Below are 15,929 nucleotides of genomic sequence, written 5' to 3' on the forward strand. Positions count from 1 at the left end.
GTATTGATTTTAGTTTGCCTGGATGTTGGTTTTTTCCCTATTATTTCCTTTGTGCTGGGGATTGAACCTGGAGCCCCCAGTGCTAGGGTGTTGTATTACCACCGAGCTACACCCCACATTTTCTGATTACCTGCACCCGGCATTCCCTCCCTAACCACTTCCAGGCAGGGTCCCTTCCAGTAGCCACCGACTAGTGTGCCCTGCTGTGTCCTTGTACATAGAACCAGGTGGCCACAGGGCACAGCCCCTGTCTAGAGGTTTGGCACAGTAGCTGACAAAATTTAACTTTAATTTTTATTTATTTAGTGTGTGTGTATGTGTGTGTGGCCCACATACCACAGCACATGTATAGAAGTCACAGGACAACTTGTGGGAGTCAGGTCTCACTTTCCGCCAAGTGGGTCCTAGGGATTAAACTCATGTTTGTGTCAGGATTGGACACACGTGCCTTTATCTACTGAGCCATCTCACTGCTCCATGCCAAGCCAATTTAAATGACCACAGTCCAGTTCTCCTACAAGCATCCTAGAGTGGCTAAGTGGAATGCCAGTGTAGAGGTGTGGGCAGGAGCAAGTGCCGCACCCCAGTGGCATCAGTGTGATGATGAGCGTGGCCCTCATACTCACGGTTGGTTATAAGTGTCCTTTCCGAAGTTTGTTTTTTAATGAGAAACCCCAGAGCAAGTTTCTAGCCGTGGTCCAGGAGCTCTGGCAACTGCCCTGCCTGTGAGAGAATTAATCCAAGGATGGGACTCTGCTCTTATCTCGTGGGTCCTGTGTTTTATTTCCTGGTCGGAGTTTCCCCAGAGAAAGGAATCTGATCCCTATAATTACCGGGAGGTTTTGGTTTCGGAAGCAAAGATGCCAGAGTTTTCCATGGCCTCAGATCAGAAGAGCCTCCTCACTTTGCCCTTGTCTGGCCCAGGCCTGTGCTGGGGGGAATTGAAAATAGATAAAGCTGTTGGCTCTGCTGTCAGGGAAACAGTAATTGCCTCATTGGACCTGCAGGGATGGAGAGGACCAGTGTTTTTGTGGTTTTGTTTTGTTGTTTGTTTGTTTGTTTTAGAGTGAAAGGATTCTATCAGGGACAAAGAAATCTGCTGGGGCATCTTCCCCAGGAGTTCATTAGTCTATTCCTGATTAAAAACCAATCGAGCTGCTTGGGAAGCCGTGGAAGAAAGTTAGAGGCCCATTCCCAGCCTCTGCCCAGATCTTATCGTGAAGTGGGTGCTGGTCTTTCCAGACCCTTAGCGGTGCTCTTAGAGATGTGTGACTTAGGACAGTGGTGACGGTTTCTGGAGATAGGACCAGACCTTTGTGGTGTGTGGGGAAATCTCTGGTGCCTTTCCTTATCAGTCCTAGGGTGCGCAGTGCCTGAGGGGTGGCCAGTAGCTTCCACTAGCTACCAGGCCCCTTTCAGTTGCTGTTTTGGTGCCAGTCTGCTTGATAGCCTTATTGATTGTGGAACTATTTATTTATTTATTTATTTATTTATTTATTTATTTATTTATTTATTTATCCTTTCCTGTTTTGAGACAGGATTGTAATTTGTAGCCCAGGCCAGCCTCAAACTCTTGACCCTTTTGTCTCCACCTTCTAAATGCTGGAATGACAGCCTCAAATCACTCAAATTGTCATGTAGATCATTAAAAATTCATTTTTTACATTTGTATAATCTTATAAGACTATCACAAAGCATCTTTTTTTTTTAAACATGTGTGGGTAGGTGCATGCGTGCGTGCGTGGTATTAGGGATCGAACTCAGACCCCTGAACATTCTAGGCAGCTCTGTCTGTTTAGTTCTTTGTATCTCGATTGAACCCAGGGCCTCACACAAGCTAGGTGAGCACTCGCCCACTGCTCTATCTCCCAAGTGCATCCTTGTTTCAAGGGAAGGGTTATTGGGCTGGGCTGGGCTTGCTAGCCTGCTCACCTGGCATACATGAAGCCCTGGGTTGATCCCCAGCACCACAAAACCTGGCTGGGCACACACCTCAGTCTCAGCTCTCAGGAGGAAGAGACTCGAAGATCAGGAGATCAAGGTCATCCTTGACATAAATAGTGAGCCGAGGGTCAGCCTGGGCTGCATGAGGTCCTGTCTCTAAATACATAAGCAGATAAATAAGATTTATTTAGTAAGAGAACCCTTATTTCCTCTTTCCCTATAAACTATTCTGTGTTCCCTTGAAAAAGCACTTGTGGGAGGGGTGGGAAGAAACTTTCCAAGGGGCAAGAGTAGGGTAGCCCCGAGCAGAGTGGGAGTACTCGAGCATGCATCATGGTCCCCAGGACCACGAGGACAGAAAAATAAAAATAGTATCTCTAGATTCTTCAGAGTGGCCACTGGCGGGAGCTGTGACTTTTAGGCAGCACAACCACCATAGCTTGCCTGGCCCCTGGAGGACCTGGTGGTCTCAGGGTCTCAGCCTGGCTCTCTGGGGGAGGTGCTCAGGATCTTGGTCTAGTTTTTAAAGATCTTTGTGGAAATGAGGAAGTCAGGGCTAGTGAGGTCGCTCCGCAGGTAACAGGCACATGCTGCCAAGCCTGATGACCTGAGTTCAATCTCAGGGAACCACACAGTGGGAGGAGAGAATTGTCTTCCGACCTCCATGTGTGTGCCTGACACATGTGCACACACTCATAGAGGTGAATAAAGTGTGAAAAACAGGAGCTCAGAGGATGAGGAGAGGGAGGAGCCATATCAGATGAATGTGTTCTAGTGAGAGCCGGGCACAGTGACCGCTCAAGGGTCCCAGGAGAGGTGGTGGCCTCCACTGCGAGGCAGGTGCAGCCTGTTCTACATCTTGTTTTATATGCTGTACTCCAAGCTGCAGTGGTAGGTAAGGAGACCGAGGCCACGTGTGTTAGCGACAGGTCTGTGAAGTTGCTGGGATTCGGTCTTGCACTAAGTGTGCAAGGCCATAGCTGCTACAGACACATGCTTGCTGAGTGAGCAAGGCTACAAGGGTGAGCAGTGGATGGTTGCTGAGTGTATGAGGCTACGCCTGTGACTAGTGGGCGATTGACCAAGACCAGGAACCTTGGTTTGAGGAACCTTCTAGAGATCAAGCTCTGGAAGCAGATCCCGTTACTCAGTAACAAAAGCTTGAGAAAATGAATTTACAGTAAGTTCATAGTAGGCTGGTCAGAGGGTTCAGTGAGTAAAGGTGCTTGTTGTCATTCTCTCTATCCCTAGGACCCACAAGGAGGAAAGAATCAACTCCTTCTGGAGGTCACCGTGTGTGTGTGTGTGTGTGTGTTGTTCTGCTTGGCACAATGTCTCCAAGGTTCACCTGTTTGTAGCTAGGCTTGCTTCCTTTTCTGAAGGGGAGTAGCGTTCTACAGAGAGAATGTATAACATTTTATTTATCCATTCCTCCATGATGGACGTTTGGATTGATTAGTCCTCTTAGCTTTCATGAAGAATGCGCAGGGGTGAAGACGTATCTCTTTGAGTGCCTGCTTTTGAGTCTTTTGGGTGTACATCCAGAAATGGCGTTCCGGAATCCTGTGGTAATTGTGGAATTCCTTGAGGAAGCACCAAGCTGTTCTCCCGCAGCTGTGCTGTCTTCCGTACTTGATGACTGGGCTCCGTTCGCTCTCATCCTTGCCAGCACTGGTTATTTTCTGCCTGTATCCTTTTGATTTCCATCCTGAGGGGCCTGAGACTCTTCTTCCTTTTTGAGACTCTCCTACTTCCTTTTTGCGCTCCTCCCAGGGCCTTACACGCAGGAGATACTTAGTATCTTCTTGTTAAATGGGGGCAACTGTTGCCATTGGGATAGGATGCCATGCAGGTCAGGGGTGAGTCAGTCAGTGGCTGCTTGCCTGCCTGTTCTCTGCAGTGTAACTTGTACTTGGTGGGAGAAGTCAGCAGGCGTCTGTACACGGAGCTGTGGGGTTTATGTATGGCAATACCTACACTGACTTAAGGGAGGATTTTTTTCCCTCTTGTTGCCCTGTAGTTTGGAGGGTCTTTTGGGGAAATAAAATCGTTTGCTTTTGAAATCTGGTTCCAGACTCCTGTTTTTAACCGGGTGTTTTCCCCCTGGAACAGGACCTCCTGCAGATTCGGTCTTATGTGTATGCTGAAGAGCCCAACATTGACATCCATAACTTCCTGGGGACTTTCACCAGGGTGAGTGGACCTGAGTCTGATCTTAAATGTGTGAGGCTATGTTGGTTCTCACGGCTGAGCACTGCTGTCTGTCTGAGATTCCTTACCGAAGCCCCACCTGAAGGCTGGCAGGTGGAACGTTCTCCCAGCTCTGAGCTTGAGTTCTAAAGCAGCAGGTGTTGTCACCGACTTTCGCTCTGAGGCCGACACAATCCCAGGGTCCTAACTGGTCTTGAAGATCCTCTGTGCTAACAGGGCATGTCAGCACATCCCTATAACTCCAGTACTCAGGAGGCTGAGGCAGGTGGACTGCTGTGAGTTCATGGCCAGCCTGTCAAAACAGATGTACCAAACCACAAAATCCTGCTTTTTCTCTTTTCTTTTTTTGAGGCAAGGCCTCTTTGGGTAGTATAGGGTGGCCCTGAATTCATGAACCTCCTGCCTCAGCCTCTCAAATGCTGAGATTTCCTACCTACACATCCCTGTGCCAGGCAAAACTGACATTTAATTGTGTATGTATGTGTGTGTATGAGGTGTGTGTATGAGTCTGTGTGTGTGTGGTGTGTGTGTGGTGTATTTTTGTGATGCTAAAGATGGAACCCAGGCCTTGTCTGTGTCGAGCAAGCCTCTAGCGCCTCCAACAGTCCCAACTCAAATCTGTCATTTTGTAAAAAGGATTTTTAACCTTGTCAGACTTTGTTATCTTAGGGGTCCTGGACCTTATCCCATGGAAAGTGGGGAACGACTGTCAGTGTGTGTGTTTGTTGATCTTTTCAGGAAGACAGCGACCCTCCAATCAGCGAGAGTCTGAGCATCGAGAACACGCTGTGGGCCGGCACTGTCATTGCATCAGGTGAGGCCTGGCCAAGGAGTGTGGGAGCAGTTTGAACCAGGAAGCCAGTCCTTGTGGAATTAGAATCATCACTTCTCAGCTGGGAAATGAACTTTAGGTCAAATGGAGCTTCCCACTTCCTCCAACATCTCTGGGTGCCTAAACTAATACCTGACGTGTGGCCCATGGGCCTTCTATAGCAGCCATGCCAAGAACGGCCCATAATTGCCACTTCAGTTGGCGTCATAGTACCAAAAATTGGAGTGGTGTGGATGTTCTGGTTGGAAGCTATGTCTGTGGGGACTGTTCTCTTTGCCGAGACAGAGGCAGGAGAGTGCTAGGAAGGCTGGTTCTCCGTGTTGCAAACTCTAGAGGGAGATGGGAATGGTGGCTTCGATATTGATTGCTGGGGTGACTCTGAGTAGTGGGCCTGTGAGCCAAGGCTAGCCCACAGCAGCAGGGATTTATACTGCTGATGCAGGGTGTTGGGTGCTTCTGCGTGTCACCTGCTGTCAACCACACCTAGATGGTAGTCACCATATCTGAGCTCGGGAGGCGAGGGCTGCACAGTGGGTCAACTCTGAGAGGTCAGGGCTGCACAGTGGGTCAACTCTAGAGAGGTCAGGGCTGCACAGTGGGTCAGAAGCACAGTGCAGAATAGAACTCAGGTTGTCAGCCTGGGGTGGAAGACAGCAGTTGTGTGCAGGGCTACAATGTGGAGCAGTGGACACAGTGTCAAATTATGTTGCATTATAATCCCAGACAAAGGACTCAGTGTTTCCTTCTCATTACCCCTCACCCATTTCTCTAGCTTGACAAATCTCTTGGCTTCTGTAGCACAGACAGGTGGGGATTCTGTGACTCTGGCGGCCAATGTGCGCGCTTGTGTGTGTGTGTGTGCGTGTGCGTGTGCGCGTGCGCGTGCGCGCGTGTGTGTGTGTGTGTGTGTGTGTGTGTGTGTGTAGAGCTCAGAGCAGGATACAGAGATGAGCACCTCTGGGGACAGTGTCTCTTTCTTTGCCACTGTCTTTGTGGTGGTTTGTTTGCACCGGAGTCTACAAGGCCCTCAGTTTTCCTGAAGCGAGAGGTTGGTGGCCTCCAGGGCCTCCTAGGCCTGGACACGTGCCTGCAGCCTGCAGTAGTCTGTGCTCCACAGAGCATGTGGCTGCCCATGCCCACCCTACCTGCCCAGCTGATGGCGTAAATCACAAACAATCCCACACCAGTTTGGAATTATGATTAATAGAATGGTTATTTATTTAAAGGGGAAAAAACTTACAGATCACCGTCCCAGACAACAGCCCTCTGTGCAATCAGGAAGGGAGCCTAGTCGTCAGAAGCGGAGCCGGAAGCCAGAGAGCGAGCGGAGGGAAGTGGCCGCATTTTTAAAAAGAGAGACCACGCCCCAATGGGCTGGTATCTCAGCCGCTATTGGCTGAAGGAGCAGAAGGAGCTCCCGCAACACCTCCCCCTTTAGTTTAAGTAAGAGAGTTCTAAACCTACTATGAAATTATATACAATAAGCACAAATATCCTATTCCAACTAGCTTAAGTCTTATATAATAAATAACTTGGCCAAGTCATGAGAGGAAAGTAACTACATTTATATAGTCTTCAACCCCATCGAAGATCTGAGAAGGAAAATAATGTTACCTGAGTAATTAGGAAGTGCATTCAAACCACTTCTAAAACATGCAACAAATCACAGAGACAACTAGCTACCTGGACAATCACCCAAAGTCACGTTTGCAGCGTTGAAGCAACCAACTTTGGCTAAGGCCTAACGTAACTGACATACCATTTTCAAAGGCAAGAAACTTTTCAGAACTATCTTACCCTGTCTTGGCAGGATATGACAGTCCTGTTTTATCCATTTATGGATGCTCTGTATCTGTCAGTGGCTGAGGTATGGGCATTTCTTTGCCCAAAGGCCAGTTCTGCCAAGAAGAAAGGCTCCACGTGGAGTGTCTTTGGTGCTCAACATTCTCTCGGGAATAGATTGGTGTTGCCAGGAGCAATTGTGTCTCACTACCAAATTATTTGTCTACCATGGAACTCTGAGTTAAATTAAAGGCCATTTTCTACAGCTCTTTGAAGAGGTTGAAGATTATCTATCTATTCTGAGTATAGTCTCTATTTATCTAACGAACCTGATTAGTCTAATTATAAATGACAAACATAGATGACTACTGATATATATAATTCTCAATACCTATCTAACTTAAAGACTAAGACAATAAACAACTGTGCAATAAATGAGGACAATATGACCTCCAAATATAAACAATGTACAAATATACAATGCAATATGGTAAATACATACTATATATATCAATACAATATATATCAATACATAAATGTTTTAAACAGAGGTAGAAACATGCATGCATACAATAGTCAATATATTTTAACTTTGTATCAATATACAAGAATTGATACCAAATTATTTGTCTAAAAACAGTAACTCACAATTACAAATCTATTATCCCATCATCCAATTATCCCTCTTTTTTTTTTTTCAAAAAGATCCCTGAGCTTATAAAATTCCTCCTCCAACCCCCAAACCCTCAACCATATACTAATTATAATCAACCCTTAAATAATGTCCCTAAACCCAAGGACAAACTTTATGGGGAGAGGGGACGTCGTCCTCTAGAATTACTTCCAGCTGTCATGGGGGCGACGTCTTTCTGGGGGATCCTGTGAAAGTAAAATGATGGTTAAATTCCAAGATCAATATCTTTTAAAATTGCAAATAGTCTCTGAGTATTTTGTGTAGGTCTGGCCAGAATGTTGTACAAGATGTGCACCATTTCAGATAACCAAGTTGGAACTGTCTTGTGCAGCTGGTACACAAAACAGGTCTTGTAGTCTTGTAGTAGCACTATCAGTATCATGACGTCATATCAACCAGGTGGAGTTGTTGTTATGGGGCCCCATCTTCTTCCTAGAAACTTCAAATGTCACTGCAGGAAAAACTCTCTTAATCTCAGGGTCGTGGGTTCGAGCCCCACGTTGGGCGCCAGATGATGGCGTAAATCACAAACAATCCCACACCAGTTTGGAATTATGATTAATAGAATGGTTATTTATTTAAAGGGGAAAAAACTTACAGATCACCGTCCCAGACAACAGCCCTCTGCGCAATCAGGAAGGGAGCCTAGCCGGAAGCCAGAGAGCGGAGGGAAGTGGCCGCATTTTTAAAAAGAGAGACCACGCCCCAATGGGCTGGTATCTCAGCGGCTATTGGCTGAAGGAGCAGAAGGAGCTCCCGCAACACCCAGCCCCTGCAGCTTTGCCTTGCCCCTTGTTCCTTGAGTTCTCTGCTTTTAGGCTGTTGATAGATATTTATGATCACTAGACTTTTTTATGCTTTGAAGATTGAACTGAAAAGTAAGATTCTCTTTTCTTTTTAATTTTTATTTATGTGAATGTGTGACCAGGTACCTTTGAAGCCCAAAAGAGGGCATCAGTCCCCTGGAACTGGGGTTATGGGGTGCTAGGAGCCGAGCTTAAGTCCTCTGCAAGAGCAGCAGTCTTAATCAGCCGTCTCTGCAGCCCCAAATGTCTCCTTTTACCCTTAACAACCTCAGTTCTTGGAGGCCATGGCAGGAGGGGCATCAGTTCAGGCTTATCCTGGGCTACAGGGAGACCCTGTCTTTAAAAAAAGCAAAAACAAGGCTGGGCTTGAGGAGGTAGACCATTAACTCCAACACTGGAGGCAGAGGCAGGGGATCTCTGTGAGCTCTAGGCCAGCCTGGCCTATATTCTAGGTTTCTCTAGACCCTGTCTCAAAAACAAACCAAACCAAACCAAGCAATTGGTACCATTGGCTGCCTGGGGTTCGTCATCTTTGTTTTTGCCTTGTGGGTGTTGTGTCCTTTAGACATTTTTTTCTGTCAGAGCCCTTATATTTTTCTTACTCATTTCTCATTTCGGTTTTTATAGAACATTTACCAGATGAGGCAGAGAGAGTATCTGACTCTCTGGCCTGGGAACACAGGTGGTTGTGAGCTGCCATGTTGGTGGGAACTGAGTCGGGACCTCTGCAAGAGCAGCGAGCACCACGTTGGTGCTTGTGTGGAGGGCAGAGGAAAGCTTGGCGGAGTCGTTTCTCTCCTTTTACCCTGTGGGTCCTGGATTCAGCTCGGGTCGGCAGAGTTGACAGTATGGCGCTATACCCCTCTGAGCCATCTCGCACACCTCACTGTCGGCCTTTGTTAAGCTTCTGTCCCACACCTCACTCTGTTGCCTGGAGACTGTCAGTCAAAGACTTTGATACAAGCTGGGCGGTGGTGGTACACGCCTTTAATCCCAGCACTCAGGAGGCAGAGGCAGGAGGATCTTTGTGAGTTTGAGGCCAGCTTGGTCTACAAGAGCTAGTTCCAGGACAGGCTCCAAAACTACAGAGAAACCCTGTCTCAAAAAAAAAAAAGAAAAAAAAAGGAAAAAAAAAAAGGAAAAAAAAAAAAAAAAAAAAAGGCTTTGATACAATAGACACTTTACAGAGCTCCGCTACCATTCTCTCGTTCTGGTTTTACAATATGAAATAAAGACATTCAGGGGATCACGGAACTGAATCTCAGAGTGGGCAAACTTCTTGCTTGGAGTCGCACTGCCTCAGAGCGCCATCTCCCGGGAGGAGTGTAGGCAAACTGGAATCTTGTAACATGTGGTCTGTGTTCTTCCTGTATATGGGGCAGAAGGAGCAGGCAGGCTTTGCTGCTGTGCCTTCAGCAGGCCAGTGTGAGAACTAGACATTTCCTATGCCCCTAGTTGGCTTTAGGTCTCTGTGTGTCACTCAGTGGACAGTTACCTGGACATTTCCTGTGTCCCTAGTCAGCTTCAGGTCTCTGCATGTCACCCAATAGACAGTTAACTGTATTCAGTTGTAGTATGAACACAGAATTGAATGCAAAGCTGTTTCCTTGTGACACTCAACTCAATCATTGTGCAGGGACTCTTAATGTGTTCCTTGTAGAACCCACCTCCCAATGCTGGTCAGTCCGCTGCCATTGGATACAAGTTTAAAGAATAAGAAAGCTTGCCAGCTTGCACTGAAGGTCCAGCTGCCTTAGCCAGCATCTATCTGCAGAGGATGCAGTTGTCATGACAACCCAATATATGCTGCTAGTTTTGATGGAAATGGAAGGTGTTGGCGAGACTCTTGGTCTGAGAAGCTTGGTGTGGTAGCCTGTGTGCTTTAGGGCCCTGGGTTCTAGCTGGTTGCTTCTCAGACTAGGTGGGAAACGGCTAGTTTGTGGCTTGTTCCCCGAGTCTGTGGTGCAGTCTCGTCCTGGCCAATGACCAGCACATACTCACTCATGACTGATAATGGCCCACCTGGTCTACAATCTGGCTCATGTGCTCTGACCCTAGATCCATGGTGGGACACTGCAGCAATGCTGAGCTGTTGTGAATATTCCTGGCAACTCCCTTTTAGAGGTTTAGCTTGTGTCTGTTTGGGTAAAATAAATGGGCTACAAAATAACCCAGCAACCAGGCAGAATAACTGTCATCTGGGAGCTCAGTGGAGCGAGGGGTGGACTGGGGGGACCAGCAGGATCACTGACTGCAGGGTGCAAGGAGAGCAAGGAGCAGGAAGAGAAAGTGGGACCCAGAAAGAGGTTAGAAGTTGGATCGTGTGCAGGGCTCTTCCATGAGTGGGCTGTGCTGAGCAGCTGTGGCACCAGAGCCATGGACCCAGCGCTGGGCATGTGGCTCAGTCAGTAGAGCCTGCCGAGTGTCCGTCTCCCTGGATAACAGCCACACGGAACACGGAGCTGGGGTGCCAAGCTAGTGAAGCACTGGGTGGTTAGGGCTGTTTCGGTGGCTCCCCATGTGGCTGGGCTGGAGTGTGGGATGTGTCCTTTGGGTGCCGCTCATTTTTACCACCCTCTCCCCAGAGTACCCAGGCAGGGCTGCACAGTGTGGGAGAGGAGGAGTGGAGGAATGGTCACATAGCCACCTCAGCCTAGCCCAGGCTGGGGTCCCGCTGTCTAACCACCTGCTCCAGCAACAGGCTAAGGGTGGGGTGCCCTCGTCCCAGAGCCGGCCATCTGCTGAGACTGTGCACAGAGCCCTCCTGCTCTGCCATCTGCTGAGCCTCCCAAGCAGCGGAGCCTCATTGTGCGTTCACTGCAGGCATGGCCAAGCACTTTAGACCAAGCCTTTGTCCCATTGCAGCCCCGCCGCCGTGGCGGCCCTCCTCACAGATGTCTTTAAACCCCTTTGCAGCGGTGGTCCTGAGGGGGAGGGGGAGGGAAGGGAGGGTAGGAACTTGCCTTTCCCAGCAGGGAGCACAGTGCTCATTTTCAGATTTTCTCAGCAAGGCCAGCTTCTCCTCATCTTAGACTTTCACCTGGGTCCCCTCATCTGACAAGGTGCACCCCGCCCACCTCTCTCACACCCTCCTTCTGCTGGGTTTCGCTGTGGCATCCTCCACACGTCTTAGTGGAGATGGTTCTTGGCCTCCTTATCATCTGGCTCCCTGCATTCGGCATTTTCACACATGAGAAAAGGGAGTTACATTTTGACAGTACTGTTTAATTCCCATCAAAGTAGATGGTACCGCTTTACAAGCTAGCCGCGAGCGCGTGCAGCAAGGTCGCTTCCCTCTTTTCAGCCAGCACTAGACGATGTCAGCCTTGCAAATTGTTGTCCGTGTAGGGAAAACGCTTTTGACAGTTCACTTGGCTGAGTGTTTTTCTACATACCTTGCTCTTTGCATTTCTTCTCTAAGCCATTTTCCCTTAGAGGGAGTGAGGGCTTTGCTCCATGTGCCTGGAGGATGGAGAAGGAGGGAAGTTCTGAGGAGGAGTTTCCTTCAAAGGCCAAGTTAGGTAGACACGCAGAAAGCCGTCATGCAAGAGAATGGGCCAGGGACAGAAGGGAGGCAGTTGTAAGTTTCCATGCAGATGAGAACGTTCTGGTTATTTCTGGATGCTTATAAGGCTAGTGGCACAGGGGATAAGCTCCTACCCACAACTGAGGATGCTGCTTCCTCAGGCCAGCCCTGTCCAGAGCTGGAGGTAACCATAGAAACGTTGTATTTTACTGCTGCATGAAGCACGTGCTAGCCCTGTGTGGTTAGTGAAGGCTGCCATGCATCTGTGAACTAAGGGTTGTCTTCACAGAGCAGATGAAGTTTCAACATTGCCTGGGCTTGTGGCACCTCAGTGCTCAGTGCCACTTTGACCCAATGGCTCCTGGCACTCTTGTACTGACTGTGAGCAGTGTGTGGAAAGTGTCCTCAAGCTGGTGGGATGGGCTTGTTTATAGACCTGCCGCCCTCCCTCCCTCTCCTCCCTGCTTCCTTCCCTGCCTTCGTGTTCATTTGGACTTGGTCTCTTGTTCCAGGCACTGTTGTAGGTGTTGTTCTGTACACGGGCAGAGAACTGCGGAGTGTCATGAACACCTCCGACCCCAGGAGTAAGGTAGGGAGACTCCAGCTCACGTGGGTCCGTGCTGACAATGGGCACTGGTGCTGAGGGACTGGGTTTTAAAGCTGCCTTGAACTAACTGATTGTCAGATGAGAGAGAGAGAGAGGGAGAGAGGGAGAGCGCCTCTGAGTATGCATGTGTAGCCACAGCAGGTGGTATGTCCCGTGTCCCGTCAACATGTCTCCTCTTTCCCTTCTTGCACATCATGGCCGTCCCAGCCCCCTTCCATCTCCATCCTTCTATTTAGAATGTCACAGGCTGTGTGTTGTGCTACATACTCACACCCCAGCATTTCCAAGGTGGAGACAGGCAGATTAGGAGTTTGGGCTGTCCTTGTCTGCAGAGAGAGTTTAAGGTCAGCCTGTGTTACAAGAGGCAAGATTCTGTCTATAAAACAAAAGAGAACAGAGTATCGTGAAAAGGTGTGCCATATCGGTACACATATCGCGTCCCAGATCTCACCAGGTTCATGCCAGCACTGACCTTATCCTTATACCATTGCTGACTTGAAGTTTGAGCCTTATTCTATGACATTATGGATTTTGTGTCCTTATTGCATTTTGGGACACATGAAGACACAGACGTTTCGTTTTGTGTGGCTGGAGCCCTGGGCGCTGTGTGTGCTGGAGCAGCGCTCTGCAGCTGAGTTGTGCCCCAGTCCCCAAGTACTCAGCCGCTAGAACGGAAAGTCAGGAAAGTCAGCCCCCAGCTGGGTAGGACCAGGCTTTGGGGTATGGTGGGGGACCGGTAGTCAGTGTAGCATGGCAGGGGCTGTGCAGAGGTCAGCCCAGCACAGCGGCTACTTGCCTTGTGTTTCTGAGTCTGAATCTTGAGTTAGAAGAGACATTGATGATGAGGTGTCTTAGAGGGCCCTGAGGGCTGTAGGAGCTCAGCCATAGCTCTTGTTCTTGGACCACTGCTGTAAGGGCAGCACCTTCTGTATCTCATGCCTCACTGGGCAGGGGCCGGGGTGCATGTGTTGAGACCCTCTTTTCACCTGGGCTGTGGGCTGCACTCTGATTCTCTGCACCCTGTGCTTTGTCCCCCAGATTGGCCTGTTTGACCTGGAGGTGAACTGCCTCACCAAGATCCTGTTCGGTGCGCTGGTGGTGGTGTCGCTGGTCATGGTGGCCTTGCAGCACTTTGCTGGCCGCTGGTACCTACAGATCATCCGTTTTCTGCTCCTGTTTTCCAACATCATTCCCATCAGGTGAGCTGGGGACGGGTGTCAGCGTGCTCAGAGTGTCTTTCTTTGCACTCACTCCAGGGTCCTGGTCCTGACGGGATTATAGCTCTGTGCTAGACCCCTTTCCTGGCAAGGGCAAGGCCCTAAGCACCTCTAGCCCTCAGCTGTCTCACTTGTCCAGGGACCAGTAATTAAAAAGGAAAAACTTCCCTTCCTCTACTCTTAAGTGACTTGAATCCATGTAGAATGGCTGTGTGGCCTCTGATGTCTCCTGCTTCTGGGTGGGGTTCTGACTTCATGTGCACAGCACACGTGTGCAGTCTGTGTGGTTTATAGATGTCTTGGTGGCCTTTTGTTCTTCTTCCTGCCTAGCTTGCGTGTGAACTTGGACATGGGCAAGATCGTGTACAGCTGGGTGATTCGTAGGGATTCAAAAATCCCTGGGACCGTGGTTCGCTCCAGCACAATTCCTGAACAGCTGGGCAGGATTTCTTACTTGCTTACAGACAAGACAGGTGAGTGCCGCTGCAGGGGCAGAGAGAGGCTGGGTAGGGTTCCAGCAGCTCCCAGTCCTCTCTTTGGAAGTAGTAGAGGTGGCAGCAGCTGCTTTCTTCTTTGCTATTGGATGAAGAGGGAGTGTCTGGTGAGGATGCGGATGTCATAGACACCTGCAGGGTACTGCTATCAAGGAAAGTGTGCTTCTCAGTTTATTCCCACACCAGCCGTGTGAGACAGGAAGGATTTTATAGGCAGGACCAGGGACAGAGAGACACAGTGTCTGTCAGAGGCACAGAGCTGGCCTCAGCAGGGTTGACTAAGGCAGTCTGGCCATGACCACCTCCAATTTCTGCTTTAACACCTGCCAGGCTCTAAGCTGGGAGTAGGTGGGGTGGGAGGCCTGGCTGCACACCTTTCTCTCTGTTTGATGGCTGCAGAGTGTGGGAAGCCTGCACAAGGATGATGGTGGTTGGTAGCACTTGGTGCTTTTGTTGCTATGACAATAAACACGAAAACAGACTTAAAAGAGGAAGGGTTTATTTGGACTCCTGGCCTCAGGTGTCTCAGCCCAAGGCAGCAGCCTCCAGTGCTTTAGGTTGGGTGAGGCAGGGTGGTGTGGGAGGAAAGCCGCTCCTCACTGGCTGGCGGGACGTGAGAGAAAGGGTCTAGGGACAAGATGGACTTCTGTTTGGGTTTCATTCTGTTTCTGTGACACTCTGACAGGAGCAACTTAGGGGACAAGGGGTTTATTCTGCTTACACTCCAGGTCAGTCCATCAGGCAGGGAAGTCAAGGCAGGAACCCTGAAGCCGCCAGTCATAGCATAGCCACAGTCTAGAGTGGAGAGAGAACGCATGCGTATGTGCCTCCTGCTCAGCTGGCTTCCTTCTCTCTGACACTGTTCAGGACTGCTAGCCTAGGGGATGGTGCTGCCCACAGTTGGGCTGTCCCTCCTATATTATTTAATAATCCATGCAGTCCCTACAGACATACCCATGGGCCATTTGGTCTAGATAATTCCTCATCGACATTCTCCCCGGCTATCATGGAGTGTGTTCAGCTGACAGAGGGTACCAGGAGGCTCCTCCCTGCTCCCTCACTTCAGCTCAGTGATAACTCAGCAGTGGCTAATCCATTGATGAAGTTAGTGCCCTCTTGAGCTGTTACCTCTCCACCGTGCCTCCAGCTTGATTCTTTGAGGCCATTTTATTTCTGATCCATAATGCTCATCAAGTCAGCAGAAGCCAGGATTCTGCAAGGACAGAAATGGGAAAGTCCAGCTGTGTCAGCCCCGAGCCCCTGGTCCCTGTGGGACTCTGGCATAGGAGTCGTGTGTCTTTGCTCATCTGTCTGCATATTTTCCTGCTCGGTTCAGGCTGATGGCCCAGTGTATGCCATGTGCCCCCGCTTAACTCAGGGGACATTCAAGCTCCCTCATTGACAGCCCCAGGGAATAGGCACAGTCTTGGGGCATGCTTTCAGAAGAGTGGGTCCCTCTCCTGTCTCCTCCACTGGGGAAGCGCTGAGGCCAGCAGGTGGCGCTGACTCGGGGAGCAGAAGGAATGCTTGCATCTCTTGTGTTCCAGGGACCCTGACCCAGAACGAGATGGTGTTCAAGCGGCTGCACCTGGGCACAGTGGCCTACGGCCTCGACTCTATGGATGAAGTACAAAGCCACATCTTCAGTATTTACACCCAGGTAAAGCCTCGCTTCTAAGTCACCAGTCAGTGGCTGTACATTTGAATTATTTTTAGCTCAGGCTGGCCACAAATTCACTTCATAGACATGGATGACCTTGAATTCCTGATCCCCTGCCTGCACTTCCCATATGTTGGGATTAGAGGCCTGTACCGC

At 49.4% G+C, this 15,929-nt stretch overlaps 1 protein-coding gene across 4 annotated transcripts in view; it reads left to right on the top strand.

Annotated features, from left to right (window-relative positions):
- Window positions 1-15,929, top strand: part of Atp9a (ATPase phospholipid transporting 9A (putative)) — a 110,272-nt gene that overhangs the window by 50,113 nt on the left and 44,230 nt on the right. For all 4 annotated transcript variants that reach the window (XM_038330835.2, XM_038330833.2, XM_038330834.2 and 1 more), the window contains exons 8-13: window positions 4,057-4,137; window positions 4,894-4,969; window positions 12,308-12,384; window positions 13,441-13,601; window positions 13,950-14,092; window positions 15,661-15,773. In XM_038330835.2, the coding sequence (XP_038186763.1) occupies window positions 4,057-4,137; window positions 4,894-4,969; window positions 12,308-12,384; window positions 13,441-13,601; window positions 13,950-14,092; window positions 15,661-15,773 (651 nt within the window). The remainder of the gene's footprint in view (window positions 1-4,056; window positions 4,138-4,893; window positions 4,970-12,307; window positions 12,385-13,440; window positions 13,602-13,949; window positions 14,093-15,660; window positions 15,774-15,929) is intronic.

The sequence above is a fragment of the Arvicola amphibius genome, chromosome 5, assembly GCF_903992535.2.
Source record: "Arvicola amphibius chromosome 5, mArvAmp1.2, whole genome shotgun sequence".
Taxonomy (NCBI): Eukaryota; Metazoa; Chordata; class Mammalia; order Rodentia; family Cricetidae; genus Arvicola; species Arvicola amphibius.